General features: G+C 41.4%; 1 protein-coding gene and 1 long non-coding RNA gene across 4 annotated transcripts in view; one reads left to right on the forward strand and one right to left on the reverse strand.

Annotated features, from left to right (window-relative positions):
- The window catches only part of MTHFD1L (methylenetetrahydrofolate dehydrogenase (NADP+ dependent) 1 like), a 113,802-nt gene extending 95,708 nt beyond the window's left edge, over positions 1–18,094 (forward strand). The window contains exons 27-28 of the mRNA XM_053382167.1: positions 14,037–14,144; positions 17,327–18,094. Of these exons, the coding sequence (XP_053238142.1) occupies positions 14,037–14,126 (90 nt within the window). The 3' untranslated portion in view covers positions 14,127–14,144; positions 17,327–18,094. The remainder of the gene's footprint in view (positions 1–14,036; positions 14,145–17,326) is intronic.
- Positions 1–18,770, reverse strand: part of LOC128410656 (uncharacterized) — a 34,212-nt gene that overhangs the window by 9,714 nt on the left and 5,728 nt on the right. The window contains exons 1-3 of one of the 3 annotated variants that reach the window (XR_008329568.1): positions 17,309–17,391; positions 16,491–16,608; positions 13,998–14,094 (exon numbers count right to left, since the gene is read on the reverse strand). This is a non-coding gene — a long non-coding RNA (uncharacterized LOC128410656). Of the gene's footprint in view, positions 1–13,997; positions 14,095–16,490; positions 17,396–18,770 lie in introns of those variants that run through there. The other 2 variants (XR_008329567.1, XR_008329566.1) reach the window with 2 other exon arrangements.

The following is an 18,770-nucleotide window of genomic DNA, read 5'->3' on the forward strand; positions in this document are numbered from 1 at the left end:
TGACATGCACAGATTACACAACCTCAAAACAATGGGGAGTTTCAGTTTGGTGAAAGGGTGAAACCATTTCTAAATATGTTGGAAGTTGTCAGCACCACTAAGCTTACTCCTTTCCTTTGGATGCCAGACAGGGCATGCAGTGCCGTAGCGTGGGGGGTGCAGGGGGGGCCGGCCGCACCGGGCGCAACATCTGGGGTTAGGACAAATCCACGGGTTAGGGGGCGCAAATCCACGGGTTAGGGGGCGCAAATCCACGGGTTAGGGGGCGCAAATTACTTGCCTTGCCCCGGGTGCTGACAACCCACGCTACGCCACTGAGGGCATGGAAAGAAGGGAATTAAAGGACAGCAACTTCCTACATTTACCAAACCTACTGTTCACTACTGTTTATCCTGTTAGCCGCTCCAAGACTCCCCATGGCAACAACACTGGTGGCAAATTTGCCACAAGGATAGTGACACGTCTAGACAGGCAGGTTTGTAGCCACTGCTGCTGTTAAATCACTGATCAATCTGTTGTCTTGTGCATTCAGTCTCAACTCATCCCCAGCTGCTGCCTCACAGGTCAGACTCTGCTTCATGTGCAGTGAATGTGTATTTTTGCCAGCTTGCTGCTGTTTCTACTCACTGCCACAATCATTTTCTCCTTGCTGCAGCCAGACCTACATTTGACCATCCAGCAATGGTTTTTGTAAGACTTTTCACTTCGTTACCCAGAGGGAAAGCGTGAGCAAACAATGCACCACGGAGCAGCCACAGAAGGCTGGCAAAAATCACTGCTGGGTGGTTGAATGACAAGTCAATTGAGTCTGTTTGAAGGAAGGAGACTGGGGTGGTGGCAGCTGTTAATACTCTGCTTTGACTAGTCCACCCTCCCCCTCTAGGCAGTAAGAGGGGACGGGGGTGTCACATTTTAAGGTTCGCAGAGTGTGTCTTGCTTGAGTGCCCTAGCTTTTCAGGGTTAATTATGACAGTGTATTTGTTGTTTGTCATTTTCCATTTTAATCCCTTAATCTCCAACAAATGACCACTTAATATATATGTGTGTCAGAATGAAAGTTCCAAAGGCTGACACAATCCAGATGACATCCCAATATGGGGTCCGTAAGAATTGTAATGAAGCTGTAGCTGTACTTTACAGTTCTTTCAATGATGTTTTTTAAAACAAAAAACCCCGCTTACAGTGATCTTGGGGGGAATCTGAAGAGAAGATGTATTTGCAAATGTACTAGAACCAAGGGAGAATGAGTGAGTTGTGCTTATCTTTGCACTGGACATAGGAAGATGGGCTTCCGAGAGACTCACACTAAAGTACCAGTCATTGCATGCCATTAAATTCGGTGTTTCCGTTATTAATACCAGTCTCTTATTCAGCTGATCACATTATTACAGGTATCTGACATAGTTTGTAAAATGTTTTGGGTATCAATCATTAAATCAGATCATTTTATCTATGCTGTGCCTACAGATGTTGGTGTAGAGGCAAACCGGATCACGTTTCCTTCCTTTTTTGAGAGCATAAAGCCAAGAAGGAAGGGAGAGACTCTTTAAACACTGATGTGGGTGAGAGGTGATCAACTGAAAGGCTGGATTTGACCTCGAAAGCAATTTCACCTGGCCCTTTATGATGCTAACATATTTTAATTAATCAATGCTAAAAAGAATGCCCAGTGTTTCACTTGTACAGAAAAGGGAAAGAGCTTTAAGTTGGTGGTGGCTTTGCACACAGGTGTTAGGGTCAGTCCACAGCGTCTCCAGGTGAGGCAGGGAATATCCCGTCTGAAACCCTGAAGAGCTGCTGCGTAGACAATACTGAGTTGGATGGATCCGTGGTTGGACTCAGTATAAGACAGCTTCCTTATATTTCCTTATATATTCCTTATATATACTTTCTCAATTCAATTCAAAATCCTTTATTAGGCATATCACACCTCACATTAACAAACAAACATCATATACAGCTGTATAAAATACGGGCTCAGCGAACACAATTTATCCCAGTCCTATTCTTAACTCCAAAAAATATACTTTCTTTCCCTACCCTTCAGGGCCTATGCATCTAACCAAATGTTCCTCCACTGCCCACTTTGCAATCACCATGTGCCTGGGATCCATAAAGAATGTTTTCTGTTGAAGCATACATTAAACACCCACACAGCTTCCTCACCTTACTGAACAGTAAGTTGGAAACTTAGGTGGCAGGCTAACTGATCCAGGGTGAGAGACTGGGAGAAGTAGGTCCCCAGCTGGGAGATGGGAGGGTCTAACTCTCTGCATGCAGATAAATGACAGGATAAATATGCTATAAATATGGTATATGCCTTATACGTATTCCCTCCCCCCTTCTCTCCTTTCTGTTTTCTCTTGTTTTTTTTATTTTGGCTTTTTAATATTCTTGTTCTGTAAACTAGTTTGATTCTTATGTATTTTATGTCAAAAAATTTCAATAAAAATATTCATAAAAAAGAAAAAGAAACTTAATGGTGGGGCCATTGGAATTTGGTGCTTGGAATTTGGAAGCATTTGTTTATCAGGAATATCTCCTTAGAGAAACGAAAGGAAGGAGCTGTAAGTGCATGAGAAATATTTTTTAAAACCCATGCTCTAAAGTTATCCAGAATGCAGGAATGCACCTCCTGAAAAGCAAAACAAAGCACAGCAGATCAAAGGTGAATTTTAGTTGTGAAAGACTTGAGTCATGGGATACTTGAAGGAAATATAATTGAATGTTTATAACGTTTATGTACTGGAATCACATTCAGATTTGTCAGTTGATTTTCATTTCCGTGCAATGTCAGATGGTGTTTTTGTGCTCAGTTCTGGTCATGACACTTTAAAAAAAAAAGACTAAAGTGGCTTTGGAGAAGAGAGCAAGGAAAAAGAGGAGGCAATTGGAATGCAAGGCATGCATGAAGATTATGACAACAGGTATGTTTAGGCTAGAAGAAAGAACGTTAAAAGTGAACAACAACCAGAAAACCTAAAATTATGTATTAGAAGTACCTAAAGTATTATCTCATTTGGTTCCTTGGTTTGCTCTAAAACCTCTTAATGATGCATTTGTTTGTGTTTGGCCTTTGCAAGATGACTGTTGCAGAATGTTAATTCTCTACCGTAATATCATTTTCCTGGCTTGGTAGCCAAATGACCTCCTAACATATTTTAGACTTCCTGCTTTAGCTGTAATTCAGTTTACTTCTCTATCTTTAGCGAGTTACTCCTCATGATTTGCTTTTCTGCTTTTTACTGTAGTTAGCAAAGAAAAACAATCAATGTGTCGCATGGCACTGCTTAAGATGTAATCCTTCAGATATAAACAGAATAGAAAAGTAACTCCAGGTAATCTATCTCAGTAACTCGAGTAAGTGTGTTCCACGATTCTCTTCGTCTAGCGGTTTTTTCGTCTTGTGAAGCAAGCCCATTGACAGCTTAGCGGATTAGCGCTACAGCGGTCTAGCAGCTTTCAGCGATCAGCTGTTAAGCAGCTTATCAGCGGAACAGCTCATAAGCGGCTTAGCGGCTTAGGAAAAGGGGGGGAAAGCGAAAAAAACCCGCGGGGACTCGCAAGATTTTTTCGTCTTGCGAAGCAACCCCATAGGGAAATTCGTTTTGCGAAGCACCTCCAAAACGGAAAACCCTTTCGTCTAGCGGGTTTTCCGTCTTGCGAGGCGTTCGTCTTGCGGGGCACCACTGTAGTCCCCATGGACTATTCATTTCTCTCCCATATATACACTGATGTTGGCTACCCATGCAGTGTAGCCACAAGCAACAATAAGTTGTTTTTGTTGGGATACTGCCAGGGAGACAGAGTCCATCTGAGCCCCCAAGCCGGCTGCCGGATGATCCATCGACCTCCCGTAGACACGCAGTATCAGCAATTAGCGACACGAAGCCTCAGAAATAGTATTCCACATTCTTAGGCCGGTGCACACTCTATCAGCAGAATTCACACAGCGAGAGATGCACAGCAGGAGAGCATATTTACAGTTCATTCAGCGTTGGTCAGAACAAAGAAAAACATGACCGCCTGCTTCAGCGTTCAGGCTCGAAGAAGAAACGAAAGCAAAGACACAACAGAAACATCCTGTGAAACAGGAAATACGCAGACTCTGTGACTCACAGCCTGCTCCCTTTTAAGGTGGAACGGAAATATCCTAACATTGCAGTGCAGTGCAGCCACAAGCAACAATAAGTTGTTTTTACAGCTCAGTTTTCTGTTTTATAAAATCAATATACCTCCTCTTCTCTGTTCTGTTAATCTGATGTCATTATTTTAAAGCATAGTTTTGTTCAACCAAGGTTTGGCATTAGCCTGCCTATAGGTAAATGTAAAGGGACCCCTGACCGTTAGGTCCAGTCGCGGACAACTCTGGGGTTGTGGCGCTCATCTCGCTTTATTGGCCGAGGGAGCTGGCGTACAGCTTCCAGGTCTGCCTATAGCCTGAGAAATAAACTTGCAGGAGGCAATTTCAACTTTTATTCCTCTCCATGTTAGCATAGCCCCTTTCAGAAGCTGGCTATATGCTAATAGAGAAAGCCACGCCAGTGGATCCTTCCATGTGGCCCAGGTCTCCTGGCTCCCTTGGTGGTATGAGAAGGTGCCCTGCTGCCGCTGTTCCTAAATCACAAAGGTAATGTTGAGAAAGGACTTTAAGTGAGGTCAAAGCAGAAACGCGAGAGCGAATGTGCTTTGTATTTTTTCTACTATACTATTTTCCTCTGATTGAATAAGGTATTCCTTCCATGGGATGCTGCTGTCAAAAGACTAAGTTAGTTAATTTTTATTAGCTTCCATTTAATTGAATTTTGAGAGAGAGCTCTGATTACAAATGCAGTACAGGAAAAACAGAAGAGGAATGCATTACACAGCTATCCAAACAGATATATTAGTTCCAATCTTTCCCCTCCATTGTGCAGGAAATTATAGCTATCTGTTTGGCAAAGGGAGATAAATATACTTATTGGAGCATTAATGTTGACTCAAGGGGGTATGTGAACCGCCCCCCACAAAAGGATGAATATGGATATAGACTTTAGGTTACACGAGTACAAGTTAACCTTTTGTCTTTCAGAAACATGGTAAAAAAGCAAAATAAAAACATGCCATTATCTCCATGTTGTTAGCATATAGTAAGAGAAAGTCAAAATGATTTACTGTTTTACTTGCTAAGCTGTTTCTGCATGGGGCACACATTTTTGCATTTCAGTAGTGGTTGTTTTAAATATACAGTACCTCAAATGTAAATCAAATTATAGAAAACTGGATTGTGATTATGGGACTGAATCAGCCTTGGTTGCCCTAACGTATGGCCTTTATTGGAATAAGCATGGGGGAGTGCAACCCTGTTATTGTTCCTTGTTCTCTCACCAGCTTTTGATAATACTGACTGAGCCAACTTTGTGAGGTGGGTGTTGGAGACAATTAAACAGTGGTTCCAATACTATCTTCAGGGTCAGTTTCAGAGAATAGCAGTGGTTGATTTTCTTTTGCCCACCTGGCTGTGCTGTGCTGTGCCACGATGCCTGGCGTCGGTGGTGGGTTGGATAAGGACCAGTAAACTGATTCTGAATCCTGGTAAGATGGAGGCACAATGGGTGGATGCTTCCTGTATCAGGATAATTGGACAACTGTCTGCTTTTGAGGTTTGCAGTCTGTGGGTGCTTCTGGGTCTCCTTTGGCTGATAAGACAGCGACAGCTGTTTCTGGGCCAAGATAGCCTGACCACTGTTGTCCATGTGCTGGTAACCTCCAGGCTGGATTACCATAATGCACTCTAGGTGGGTTGCTGCAGCTGGTGCAAAATGCAGCGACTCAACTGCTCACTGGGGCAGGATATTACCATGTTACCCTGCTGTTGAGAAAATTGCATTGACTGACAATTAGCTACTGTTTCTGGTTTTGGTGTATAAAGTCCTTTACAATTTGGGTCCAGGATACCTGAAAGATTGTCGCACTCCTTTCATACCTATTCAGCCTACTCAGAGGTCTATTCCACGCAGCGCAGGAATCTATACTGTTTGGCTATTTATCAGACTATCTCTTGGGCTCTGCGAAAAGGTGTTGTGCGACAAATCTGTGCAAATCCCAATCTTGACTTTTCCAAGCTGTGCCAATACTACCTTCAACTGTTTTCAGAGCCTGATTGCCTCATGTGCAAAACTAACATAAAACACTTTGTGCTAGAAAAAATACTGGTATATTAAAAATTGTGTATTGTGTTTTAGATCATTGTTACATTTTGCTTTAAATTCGTTTTCAATCTCCTTTAAAACTGGGCTGTTATGCTCTGCCATGCTTCCGGTAGTCCCAGAAGACACAGCGGGTAGGGGAAATAAAGGCTTTTAATTATGCTGTAGAGAACCCAGGCACCACTTCAGCTGTGCAGCTGGAACCCTAAACTCTAATAACTAAAGCAGCAAATGTGTGTAACCCAGATGAAAGGAAACCTTGAAATATGTAATTTAGGCTATTATTTACACAGCATGCCAGTTCTGGTATCTTGACCTCACAATAATAGATCACAATTTTTTTCTTGTGCCCTGGAGTACCTGATAAAATGATGGCTCCTACCTTCAGGAGGTATTGCTTTGGCATAGGATTGCAATTACTTTTACTGTCATAATTTATAAACCAATATACAGTCAGTGTTATATTTAGAACTATGGAGTTCTAAATGGGGAGCTTTTCATGGGGAGCTTTCATTAATTTGGAAGGCTCCCCATTTTAGAAGTCGCAAGTTGGAATGTGACCCAAACCGTGGTGGTGTGAAGCTTGTGATTCACCCCTTGAATGTTAAGTAAACACAATTTCAAAAATCTGAATACCAATTTCAAATGGCACAGAGAAAAGGAGATTGGAGGCAGGAAAATGGCACTCCTCTTGAATCTACCGTTTAAAACAACAGCTTCATACTGTTGTGTTCTGATAGACCTGAATATGAACTGAATGTCCTATTTTTATGCTTTGAGTCTCCAGCGAGAATTACCCGGCTTTTATTATTGTTTCATCTGCATATTAGGCTTAGGAATTCAGAGCAACATGCTTGTCTCAAGCAACCCTGTGAGGAAGGCTCAGCTTGGGATACACTATCATGTTCTGCTGGGACTTGGTGCTCACCAGGGAAATGATACAGATTCCCAGAGTCTCTTCCTGTAAAACCAGGCCCTATCAGGACTCTAGCTACTCCCAATGGACTTTTCTGGTTGAGCTTTGTAAGGTGGTGTTTCAGCTGAGAACCAAAGTTATCTGAAGAGTGCCAAGGCTTCCCTTCTAGTGGTTCCACCCTCTTGGGTGAGCTGGGTGCAATCTTTTAAGTAGCTCATTTTAGTTGCATGCTCCTGCATGGCAGTGGAACAGGAGAAGCTACGGAGGAGTCATCCCCAGAGTGGAGGATGCTGGAAGAGCTGTGTCCTCAGGCAAGGATGGGGTAGAAAGGGTTGCTGTAGGTTCCATCTCCCCACTGAGCAGGGGTTGACTTGTGAGTCATCTGAACCCAAGTCTTCCTTCACTAGGATGTGGATGCAGGGGACATAACATTAACTGGCTCATGACCTCACAGGGGTAGTAGGGATTTGAATAATGCTACATTCAAACCCAACATTTTAGCCACCACGCCACACTAACTCTGCTCTTAAATTGACTTTTCCGTTTGAGCTGTATTGCAGCATAAGATTTCATGAACTCAGGCCTGCTTCTTCAGATGTGTAAAGTATTATCCTCACTGACTTGATGAGGAGAGGGTTGGGGTATGCAGGGGGTGGGGGATCCTCTTATTGGCTAGCTGTGGAATAAAATCAATTATATTTGGAACTTTGGAAACTAATAGAGGCTTAAGCTTAAACTTGCTCCTAAGTAACCCCTTCAAGGGCCACATGTTGCAATTCATAGTCATGTAGCAGGGGACTAATTGTAGTAAGGGCATGGATGATCGCTCTTTTAATGATATCTGTGTTTAAGGTAGCAACCATTTCTGCACAGCTATGTTGTACATTTAAGTACAAAAATATGCAGCAGAAGGTAATGTCAAAATATTATTCTCTCTAATCAAAAGATTGCTCAACATAAGCTATGGCTGGAAATGCTGGCTGGGTTTGAACATGCATGCTTTGCCAGCAATGTACAAGGAGTTACGTTCTAGGAGGGACTGTGAACTTACTTGGATGCCTTCTGTGGGAAAATACTTTAGTTGGTTGATGGCATCACTTTTCCTTAAATATGCTGAAGAATTTCTTAAACTCTTGAGCTGCTTATTATTTGAGACCCTGTCATGATGGAAAGCTTTAATTTACTTGAGGTCACAGAAGAGGGGGAGTAATAGGAGGCAAGCTGAACTCTAGATGATTCCTGGCTGATTTTGCCTCTGGCTAAACAGTGATGTTGTAGAAAGGCTTCTGTGCCAAAAATGTTTCACCAGAAATTAGCTCCTTTTGATTTAAGAAAAATGGATCCATCATCCTTTGGGTTTGTTTGTTTGAAACCTGAATCAGTTTAACATACATATTTTTTAAAAACAATGTATTAAATATGTTTATTTCGTGGTTCAGTAATACTACCAACCCCAGCTGCGGATGTTTGGGCAAGGTCAGCTAATATGGCACCTTCTAGATGCTGTTGGACTACAGCTACCATTAGCACCAGTCAAGATAGGCAGTGGCCAGGAACAGTGGAAACTGTGGTCCAATATCTGGAAGGTACCATGTTGACTACCTGGTAGTTGGAGAATGAATAAACTAGTATATGCCGAGATGTAGCTATAACTGCAAGATGTGTTCTGATAGCTCAGTTGGTAGACTATGAGATTCATAATCTCAGCGCCGTGGGTTCAAGCCCCACGTTGGGTGAAAGATTCCTGCATTGCAGGTGGTTGGACAAGATGATCCTTGTGGTCCCTTCTGTGATTCTAACGTCGTCAGAGCAACGCTGGCTCAGGGGATAGCTTCAGTCACCACGGTATCGAATAGGTAGGGTCAGAGAAAAGCATGTAAGATTGCAGATTATTGATTTGTTACCCACCCTTCACCTGCAACATTAGAACCAACTTAAAAGCCAGGGTAAAGAGGTACATCTTCAGCATTCATGGGAAACGGGATAATGAAGTTCCCAGACACACCTCTGTGGGTATGGAGTTCTACAACTTAGGGTCTACAGGGAAGGAAGGGCCTTTCAGATATTTTGGGCTGGAGTTGTTAAGTCTTTAAACACTAATGTGACCACCTCACCAGCTGAGCACTTGTGCTCCTCTGGTGGGAGTGCAGTGGTACCTTGGGTTACATACGCTTCAGGTTAGACTCCGCTAACCCAGAAATAGTACCTTGGGTTAAGAACTTTGCTTCAGGATGAGAACAGAAATCACACGACGGCGGCGCAGCAGCAGCGGGAGGTCCCATTAGCTAAAGTGGTGCTTCAGGTTAAGAACAGTTTCAGGTTAAGAACGGACCTCCTGAACGAATTAAGTACGTAACCAGAGATACCACTGTATAGCTTATGCCCTACAGGTACATTTAGTGGACTTTTAGAGTTGCAAGCCCAACCTGGTACCAACTGAAATTAGACAAAATGCTACCAATTTGATATTTAGGCAGGTATTGAAGACCTTTTGTTTAAAAAGGATTTCCTTGAAGTGTGTGTGCCCCAGGGAGGTCACTTCAGTGCTGGTAACACAGTGGTTTCACTTCGCCCCCTGAGGCTTACTCCATTGTCTCTCAAGTCAGATGGGTGCCAAAAACTCTTTGGATACCCCTGTAAGAGGAGGGGAGTGCTGTTTCTGTTTAACTGACTGGGGAGCAGAATTTCAGGCATTAACTTGTCTTAGTCACCCAGTAAGTCCACAACTAAGTTGAGATTTCAACAGAGATCTTGGAAGAAGTATGTTCTATACAGTGGCTGGGATTACACAGGCGCTTGTTTCCTCCTTTGGCTGTTCTAGTAAAACAATTTTATTTGGGTGCTTAGCAGAAAACATAGTAAAATAATATTTTATTAGAAAAGCAGTTAGGGGACTAGTGCTAAATTTGAACATTTGTATTCAGGAATTGTTACTTCAGGGAACAATTAGTTTGCTTCACATTAACAGGCCTAATAAATGAGTTTTCCTGTCATTAGCGTGTTACTAACAGATGTGCAGTGACAGATGAAAAGTGTCCCCAACTGTGTTCTAATCCCAGAATTTGGCTCAAAACAGACACTGCTAAATTCTTATACAAACTGCTTAATTTCAAGATGGAGACTCCAATTTCCTACATATAAGCTACTTCTACTTCTTACCCATCCTTCACCATAATGTCCCAGGGCGTGTTATAACAATTTAAAAATATTTTAAAAACATAACAGATTACAATAAAGAGAATAGAGTATATGAAGCATCTCTTAACTTTATTTGGCACAATGTATTTTGTGCTTTTCAAATGTTACTATGCTTGTAAAATTCACTATATTAATGCATAGATGGAGTGTGGTGGCTCATGAATCTCACTTGTGCCCAGCCTACTACTTGAGAAACATCATAGTAACTATTTATTTAGATATTTACATCTCTTTGTATGAAATTGATTTTTATAAAGTATCTCTGAACAAATACCTGGATAGGAAGGGTGGGGTTTTGATAGCACACCCCCCCCCCCCGTATCCATGATTCATGGCTAATCTCGTTCCTGTGCTGATGGTACCTTCTTACCTTTGGCTAAAAATGTAGTCAAATCCAAGCAGAACTTCAGAAAAGTGCATTATTAATCTCCCCCCACCCCAACTGCTTAAAATTGTGATCAATGGCTTTCATAAACCCATGTATTTGTTTTGAGGTACTAAATGTATACAGCGAGATTATGTTTTTAAAGAATTGTTTAGGTATTATCAATTGTTTTGGGAAAAGAATGTTGCCTGAAAGTCTGAAATTATTAGATTCTTAAAATCTTGACTCTTTTCCAAGGCAGCCCCATCTTGCCTGCCCCAAGCATCTGTTTTTTCAATCTGAGGTTTTGGGATTTTGTTTTTATATTTTTGTAGGAAAGGGAGCTTTGTGAGGATTGCCTATGACAACCAATTCCATCTTGAATAAAGCTTTAGTATATATGCCCTTTGTTTCTTTGAGCCAAACTATACTACTAAAGCCTAATTAAATTATACCCCTCTCACATAATTTTTCTCCTTTTATTTAAGCATTAACCATTTCCCAGTCGTACAGAGTACAAGAAGGAGTGCTGACGTTTATTATGGGAACACGATACCTCAAATCTATTGGGCCATTTTAAGTAACTGATTAAAGTCCCAGGACTATTGGGGGAAAGATGCTTATTTGCAGAGTATGTGTACTGTGTACTTCACTGTGCAGAAGTTGTGGTGCACCTAGTCGTTTGAGAATGTTTCCATTTTTCAAAAGGTAAAATAAAAACCTGCTCTTCTGCTAATTGTGGCTGCAATTTGTTCAATGTAGGTGGGGTTGGCTGAAGCTTCAGAATATCAGGTGGACCTTCTGTGTTCACCAAATTCTTTATTCTTCTCCACAAGTGATTCTGCAACAAAACGTTGCAGTGGTGGAGCTGTCCAGGGTTCCAGCTAGCCATGTCTTCTTCCAGGATACTTCTTTCTATTCCATTCAACCTCTCTCCCCTCCCTCCCTCCCATTTCTACGTCTGCCTACAAGTCAGACAGCATCCCATGCCCACTAAGCAACTGTAGTCTCATTGAGCTATTCTTGTGACGCCCCTTCCTTCTGTGTTTTCTATTAAAATATTCCCGTACTTTTGCAAAGCTTGGAGTTCTCCCAAGCCTTCTGATACCTTCTTCTTGTGTGTGAATGGTTTTTCCCCTGCACCCCTGTATGTCACCCCTGTATGTCACCATAATGCCAGGAGCAGTGTTTTCCTTTGCTGGCATGGCTTAATTTTAAACTGCAGGTAAAGGAAGCAAGGTTTGCAACTGCTGGTGGTGACTGGCAGCAACTTCCAACCTCAGACCCTTTGCCTGCACAGTGTGAAATTCAACCATGCTGCTGAAGGAAGCGTTTCCCTGCGGGGAGCTGGCTCTAAGCACCGTTCAGCTGACTGGCATTTACAGTCAGCCCTGCTTAGGGAAGATTGGCTGCTCTACAGCGTTCCCGATCTCTATGGGACTGCTGATCAGCGCTAAGAACATGCCTAACTTTGCCAAGGCGCAATCAGTAGAGCACCCTTTAAAGCTCCCAACTATTCCTTTGCAGCCACGTTTTTACCTGTTTTCATTATATGTGTCAACAGGTGTGGAGCAGGTGGCCATGGTTTGATGGAGAGAGGACTTGGGGGCCAACTAAGGAGCCCTGATACAGGACAATGAATATGTATGAAAGCCCTTAACTAGGAACCAAATAAATGGGAGCTCTGCAGTTAAGATTTTTTAAATGATAAATTGCCACTGCTGATTGGAAAGGGGCAACAGTGCTGAGGGAAGGAGGCGATTATTGATCTGTGTAACCCACTTTGCTGAGATGTTGTAAAAGCAAATGTATTGGCTTTGGCTTTGGTTTAGAGATGATTGTGGCACAAAACCTGCACTTTGAAATGCTTTAGACTTTTCATTTAGACACAAAAATCATAGGGGAAATTTGACAGAATCTTTTATTCTGGAATAACCTAATAAGAAATAGATTTAACTTCAACTAATAACTAGCAAACAACAAAGCATCATTAGTTTTAACAAAACAATGGCATCCTATGAATTTGAAAACTGAACCGTAAACATATTAAGCACACTTTTAAGAAAGCATGCTTAAGCTGGCAGCTTTGGTTTTAAAGGAAAATTAGCTGCATGGCATCCAAATACAAATTGAGGCACTGCACACATGCTCTAAATGTGTGTCTCTGGAGGATCCTAGTGGTGCTCCCACTTTTGCCAAAAAAAGAAATCCTTTATGTTTAGTGAAAGCAGACATTTTATTTTAAGAGATTACGCTTGGCAAGCTGTTCTAAATTGGCAGTGGTTCTCTTTAATTCTGTATTAATCTAGTTTTTAGTAAAGGATTTTGAATTCTGCCAGTGACAGCTTGTGCACTGAGAGAAAGGGTCTTGTTTCCCATCATGATGGGACTGACATAACGGGAATAAAGGGAAGGAAAACTTGCAGGAAAAATTCATGGAAAGGAAAGAGAAGTACTTAACCCCCTTAAGCACACATACACACACAGACATAATTTCCTGCAAATGTCTCCCAGGGGACTTGTTTCCTCCAGCTGGGCTACCTTCCTGTTTCAGAGCTTATGGGGATGGGATAAAATGGGGAGGGTATTTGCAGGGGAAGCTGGGAAGGGTTAAGCATTCCTCTCATTCAGCATAATTTTAAATGTAGGAACATCTGCAGAATTTGTGTTGAGCCTTCATATAGTTTACTTTTTCTTTTCGCCGACACACAAATTAATCTAAACCATTTTGCACTATCAGGGCCAAAATTCATTTCAACAAATTATAAAATATTGTATAACATTATTGTTACTTGTGTAATGAGTTAACTTATTATTTATGGAAGGTTATTTCTGTTTACAGAACAATTGTTTGATGTTGAAAATGCTGTTGTGTGCCTATAACCTCTATGTGAGCATTAAATAACATCTAGGTATTGATAACTCATTTTCAAACGTGTCTTGGCTAGAGGAGCCTAATACAGAATGCAGGCCTCTCCGTTAGTACAGCATTTATCTGAATGTCTTCTTTGTTGTTAACTATCTACATTCCTACTTCCTTTGCCATATTCCTCCTGAAGAATGCACCATTTCCTAAAATTCTGCACCACAGGGTTTCACACAGTATAGCTTTTACTTTGCTTTTCCATAAGTTCTTGTACACATTTGTAAGCAATCTGAGGCATAAGTGAATCTGTTTAAAGTTTCTGAACCTGATTTAGCAAAAGGGATTGGAGTAACAGATGGCTTGATTCTTTTCATTTCAATGCATGTGAAATTATGAGCCCACGAAGAACAATATGGTCTTTCACTTCATCATGGGTGTATATGCACAGTGTGGTTATCAGCTTACAATTGCAGGACCGTAACTTCTAGTTCATTGTTCCCCTAGATGAGCACAATGCCAGGATTGCCTACAAGGCCTTGCTTCTATGACATTGACCTGGACCCTGAAACGGAACAAGTCAAAGGGTTGTTTTAATAAAAGCACAAAAATAAGGTGAGTGGAAGTTCTTGTTAAATATGAGTCCCTTTGGTGTTTGACAGTAGTAATGAGCTAAAGAGATTTCAAATGGACTTTAATGTTTCTTTTCTCACATCTTGTGGCTTTCATCTGTGTCATACCCAAATCTTTAATAAGATATATCAAGGATGTTTCATAGGAAATCACTTATGTTATTTATTTATTTAAATTTGAATGTGATTATGTTTTACTGCTGATAGTTGTATGCTTTGGAAGGTCAATCTAAATTCACTAAGTGCTTATCATTTCCTCCAATGCCCCATCAGTTTTCTATTGGTACAGTGGATGCTCAGGTTGCGAACGTGATCCGTGCGGGATGCATGTTCGCAACCCATGTCTGTACATGCGCGGGTTGCGATTTGGCACTTCTGTGCATGCGCAAAGCGCAATTTAGTGCTTCTGTGCATGCGCGACTGCCGAAACCCAGAAGTAACCCATTCCGGTAATTCCGGGTTTCAGCGGTCCATAACCCAAAAAAACGCAGCCTGAAGTGGCTGTAACGCGAGGTATGACTGTAGTTCTCATTTTCACCATGGGGTGGAGGAGGTGGGGAGGAAGAAACAGGATCCAGCGAAGTCCAGCGAACTGCATGACTCTATAAGTCTACAGTTGAGAGCAGCTGAGACTTGGTTAGTCAGGGAGGGCCAGAAGAAATTAGCTTGCTGTGTCCCTCACCACATATAGTAAGTATCCCTAGAAGATGGGGAATTAAGGCTGAGGGAGTATGTTCCACCAAGTTAATTTCTGCACTATTGAGATATATATACTGCTCTCTATCCCAACCTTATCTAACCTCTTTGGGGAAGATAGCTCAGTGTTAGAGCCTCGTGTTGTGCTTAAATAAGGCCCAAGGTTTAATATCCCACATTCCAAGGAGTCAGCTGGGAGGGGGAACCTGGAGAGCCTATCCCGTTTCCTGACAGCAGCACACAGCTCTTCCTGTCCTTATTACCTACACAAATTTCTTTGAGTCAGGCTGATATTCTACTTCATTCACCAGACTTTGAGTTCAGTTTGTGACATCTTGCACATCAGCATTTAAAACATTCCATAATATGGCAACAATTCAGATACTGGCTAAAGGAAATCTTATAGGTGACATCCAGTTCTTTGTAAACTGGATTTTTTGTAAACCACTTACAGTTTATGGATGGTTAAGCACTATATAAATGCTGCTAAATAAAAACAAAAAATAAAAACATTATGTTTGGTCCAGCTTCTCTTACAGGAATATCAAAAGCCCTTTTGTGTAACCTTATGCGCCCAGGCTTTATGAAGTGCATTTTGCAATTATACTTTTGTTCCCATTTCAAGTACAAAAAGTACTGCCTGAATTTTCCAGAGAATTCCAGCAAGTATTGAATAAACAAGTTTATGCCTTCCTTGCAAATGCACCGTGGATTCTTTTAAGACTCCAGGGACGTAGTCGCATCCTATTAAAGTCAATTGCAAAACAACCATTGATTTTAATTACTCTGAATTGCACACAAAGTGCTTAAGCGTTTGGAAAGCGGTTATTAAGATCTCAGCTACTTGGGATCACCCAGTCCTACATTCCTGAAATATGCTTGGACTTTGATGAACATAGGGGGAAAGGAATTCTACAACTATAGAGCCACTGTTCAGACCACATCTCTACAGACATTGTGGTCATAAACTCAGTGTACAGGTAAGCCCTATTCAGACATGATGCTGGCTTATACATGCCTCCATGTGCAAAGGAGCACACACACCCCCAACCCTCATTTTAGACTTGGCCCTCCAACTTGTGGAAGGTGACAGGGAGATGCTGGGTGGGAGTGGAGTGTAATGCACTTGTCCTCACTTATGAGTACGGGTGTATATGCAAGCAGCATACTCAAATAAGACTATAGCAAGCATCAGGTTTAAGAGATGCCAATGGGATGTAAGAGAAGAGGCAGTCACTCCAACAGCAACAAGGACATTAAGGCTGGATCATAACCAGAACTTTAATCATAAACCCAGAAGGTAATGCTGGAAACATTGGTGCTTTCAGCATTTCTCCTCTCCCCCACAAAATAAAGGATCAGCTTGTGATGACCTGCACCAATCTGAAGCTTGCAGACCATCATAATAGGCACCTCCTCAGAGTGCAGTACTGTTTTCAAGCATTGAAGTTACAAAATGATAGCTAATGCATCTATATCTGATAAAAGAAACCACTGACACTATGCGCAGAATTGCCAGGGGGGCAGAAAACACGATTTTCATGGCCTACAGCTGAAATGGGGAACCTCTGCTCCACGAGTCTCCTAACCCAACCTCTTTCATTTTCCCCAAGCCATATCCCTTCTCCCTCACCTCCTCCTTGCTTGACCTGCAGAGAGCTCACAATGGAGAGAGATGCTTGCTTGGTTATCTCTTTTCTTCTACATTTCTTCGCTGTGCTCCTTTCTCAGCACACAGCAAGGAAGCCAAGCTACGAAAGAGAACAGTGTGTGTGAATGGGCTTTAGTCTCCCCTACTTCAGGCTTTGGCACCACCCACTGCATATGGCCCTCAAGAACTTTCCCATGAATGAATACAGTCTTCAGGGGTGAAAAAAATCTCCACCCTGGCCTGCAGGGTAGTAGCATGTTGGCTGCAGTGAGCTGCTGCATGCCCTTTATTTCTGGCCACACTCACATAGCACAACCTCAAATTCCAAGGATCAATGATGTGGAGTATTCCGGTCTCTACAGGAATTTATGGTGCAGAAAAAAATATGTAGAATTGGACCTTAGCTGGTAATAATGCTGGTAATTGTAATTCTCTGTAGCATTGGTAATAGTTTAATTAATTATTCTAATTGAGAAAAAGGCATTCGCAAACTTATTCTGTGTATGAGATTGGAGTAGCTGCACTGACATAAATCTGAAAGATGAGAATAATTTTTTCTTCACTGCTCTAACATACACAGACCCGTAGGATAATACATTAGGGATCTGTCTATATTAGGAGAAAGTACACTACACCATGTAGAACAGTTAAGTGTTTTGCTTTACTTACCCTCCAGGCAAAATAATTCAAGCACAGTAATGTTACAGATAATTTGCAGTCTGATACCCTTTTTTAAGAGAGAACCAAAAAAAGACATGTTTCTTCAAACAATGAAAAAAGGAATTCTTGAAATACTTAACTTTTTTTCTATTTTCCAGACTTCTGCAGCTTCCATGTTTTCCTGGAGTATGACAAGCATGAATTTGAAGAATGCCTATCATGTATCTCTGCAACGATATTGGAATACACCAAAGCAAATAAATATAATATTTCTTGAAACCCTTCTGTTATAAAAAAACCAAAGCAAGAACTTTTTTTTAAAAAAAAGCAGTACTAACTAATTTATTATAAAGTGGCAGTGTTAAGGAATGTTTTTCAAGACATGCTATTTCCTGCATTCTAACTAGTGGGTGTAGGTAGTGGGAAATGGTACAGAAATATCTTTTCCACTTTTTAAGATTTTGATTCATTATTTCAGATGCTTTACCTCACTTGGGTCAGCCTAGAAAATCAACATTAAAAGAATAATGCTGTCTGATGCAGTTTAATGCATTTTATGGGGTAGATATGCAGCTTCTTGAATTCAGCAGCTGCTGCACCAAGCAAAATTATCTGGGAATGTCTGCGCTATCTTTCAGTGTTACCTACTGGGGTTCGGGGAAGCTAGGGTTTCAAATGCAGGATCTTTCTTTTCATAAAATAGCCCAGGAATTTTACAGAAATTGAAAATAAGTGTTGTTGTTTTCCCATGTGGCCAAACAGCTGTGAAATGTTCATGTATCTCACTGTTATTGGTCTTTGCAAATGAGTTCAAGTTTCTGGCTTACTGCTTTGTACTCTCCTCAATATACCAAATGTCAACAAGCTTTCTTTCTTTTTACAGCCAATAGAAGTAAATCTTTATATGCAGGCCTGCAACTTGCATTCTTTTAAAAAATATACATAGGTTCAGTACAGTATTAGGTTTCTGAAAGAAGCTTTGCCCTTTTTTGGATAGTACTTTAACAGAACTGTACTGCATTATAGTGTTAGGTTAACAGGAGGAACCAAAATACTATTGTCTATTGGATGATGTATTTGCTGCTGCTTCTAGTCAGCAGTTGGCACTGTCCGTCAAGTATCCAGTGCTGTGTAAGTAGGGTACCTCTCATTCTCTTTCCTACTGTGCCCCCCAAAACCTCTCTTGAGGAATCAGGGACACTTAGGGGAGGAAACTGGAAAGTGGAGCAAGGCAGTGCAGTAGAGGGAAGAATTGGAGAATGAGAGCTTGCAAAAGTAGCTTTTGCAAGCTACCTCAGTCAGATTTTAAGCAGTTCTCCCATCCTATTGCAGCACATCCTAGGTCTTTTCTTGGTGATGTGCTTAGGAAGTTGCAGTGAAAAGGAAGGTTTGGGAAGCTTCCTTGCAGGAGCAGACATCTAGCACTGGATTAATTACCACAATACCTTGGTTTGGGTGTTACAAATTTGGCGCCCTGTCAGAAATCTAAAATGCATTGACGTGAAGTTTATGCTGACAGATTGTTAATAGAACACACTATTTTGACAGATAATTTGGCAATATTGTTTCTCAAAATCATTTCTCATGACCATTATTGGTGTG

This window comes from Podarcis raffonei, chromosome 3 (genome assembly GCF_027172205.1).
Source record: "Podarcis raffonei isolate rPodRaf1 chromosome 3, rPodRaf1.pri, whole genome shotgun sequence".
Lineage (NCBI taxonomy): Eukaryota > Metazoa > Chordata > Lepidosauria > Squamata > Lacertidae > Podarcis > Podarcis raffonei.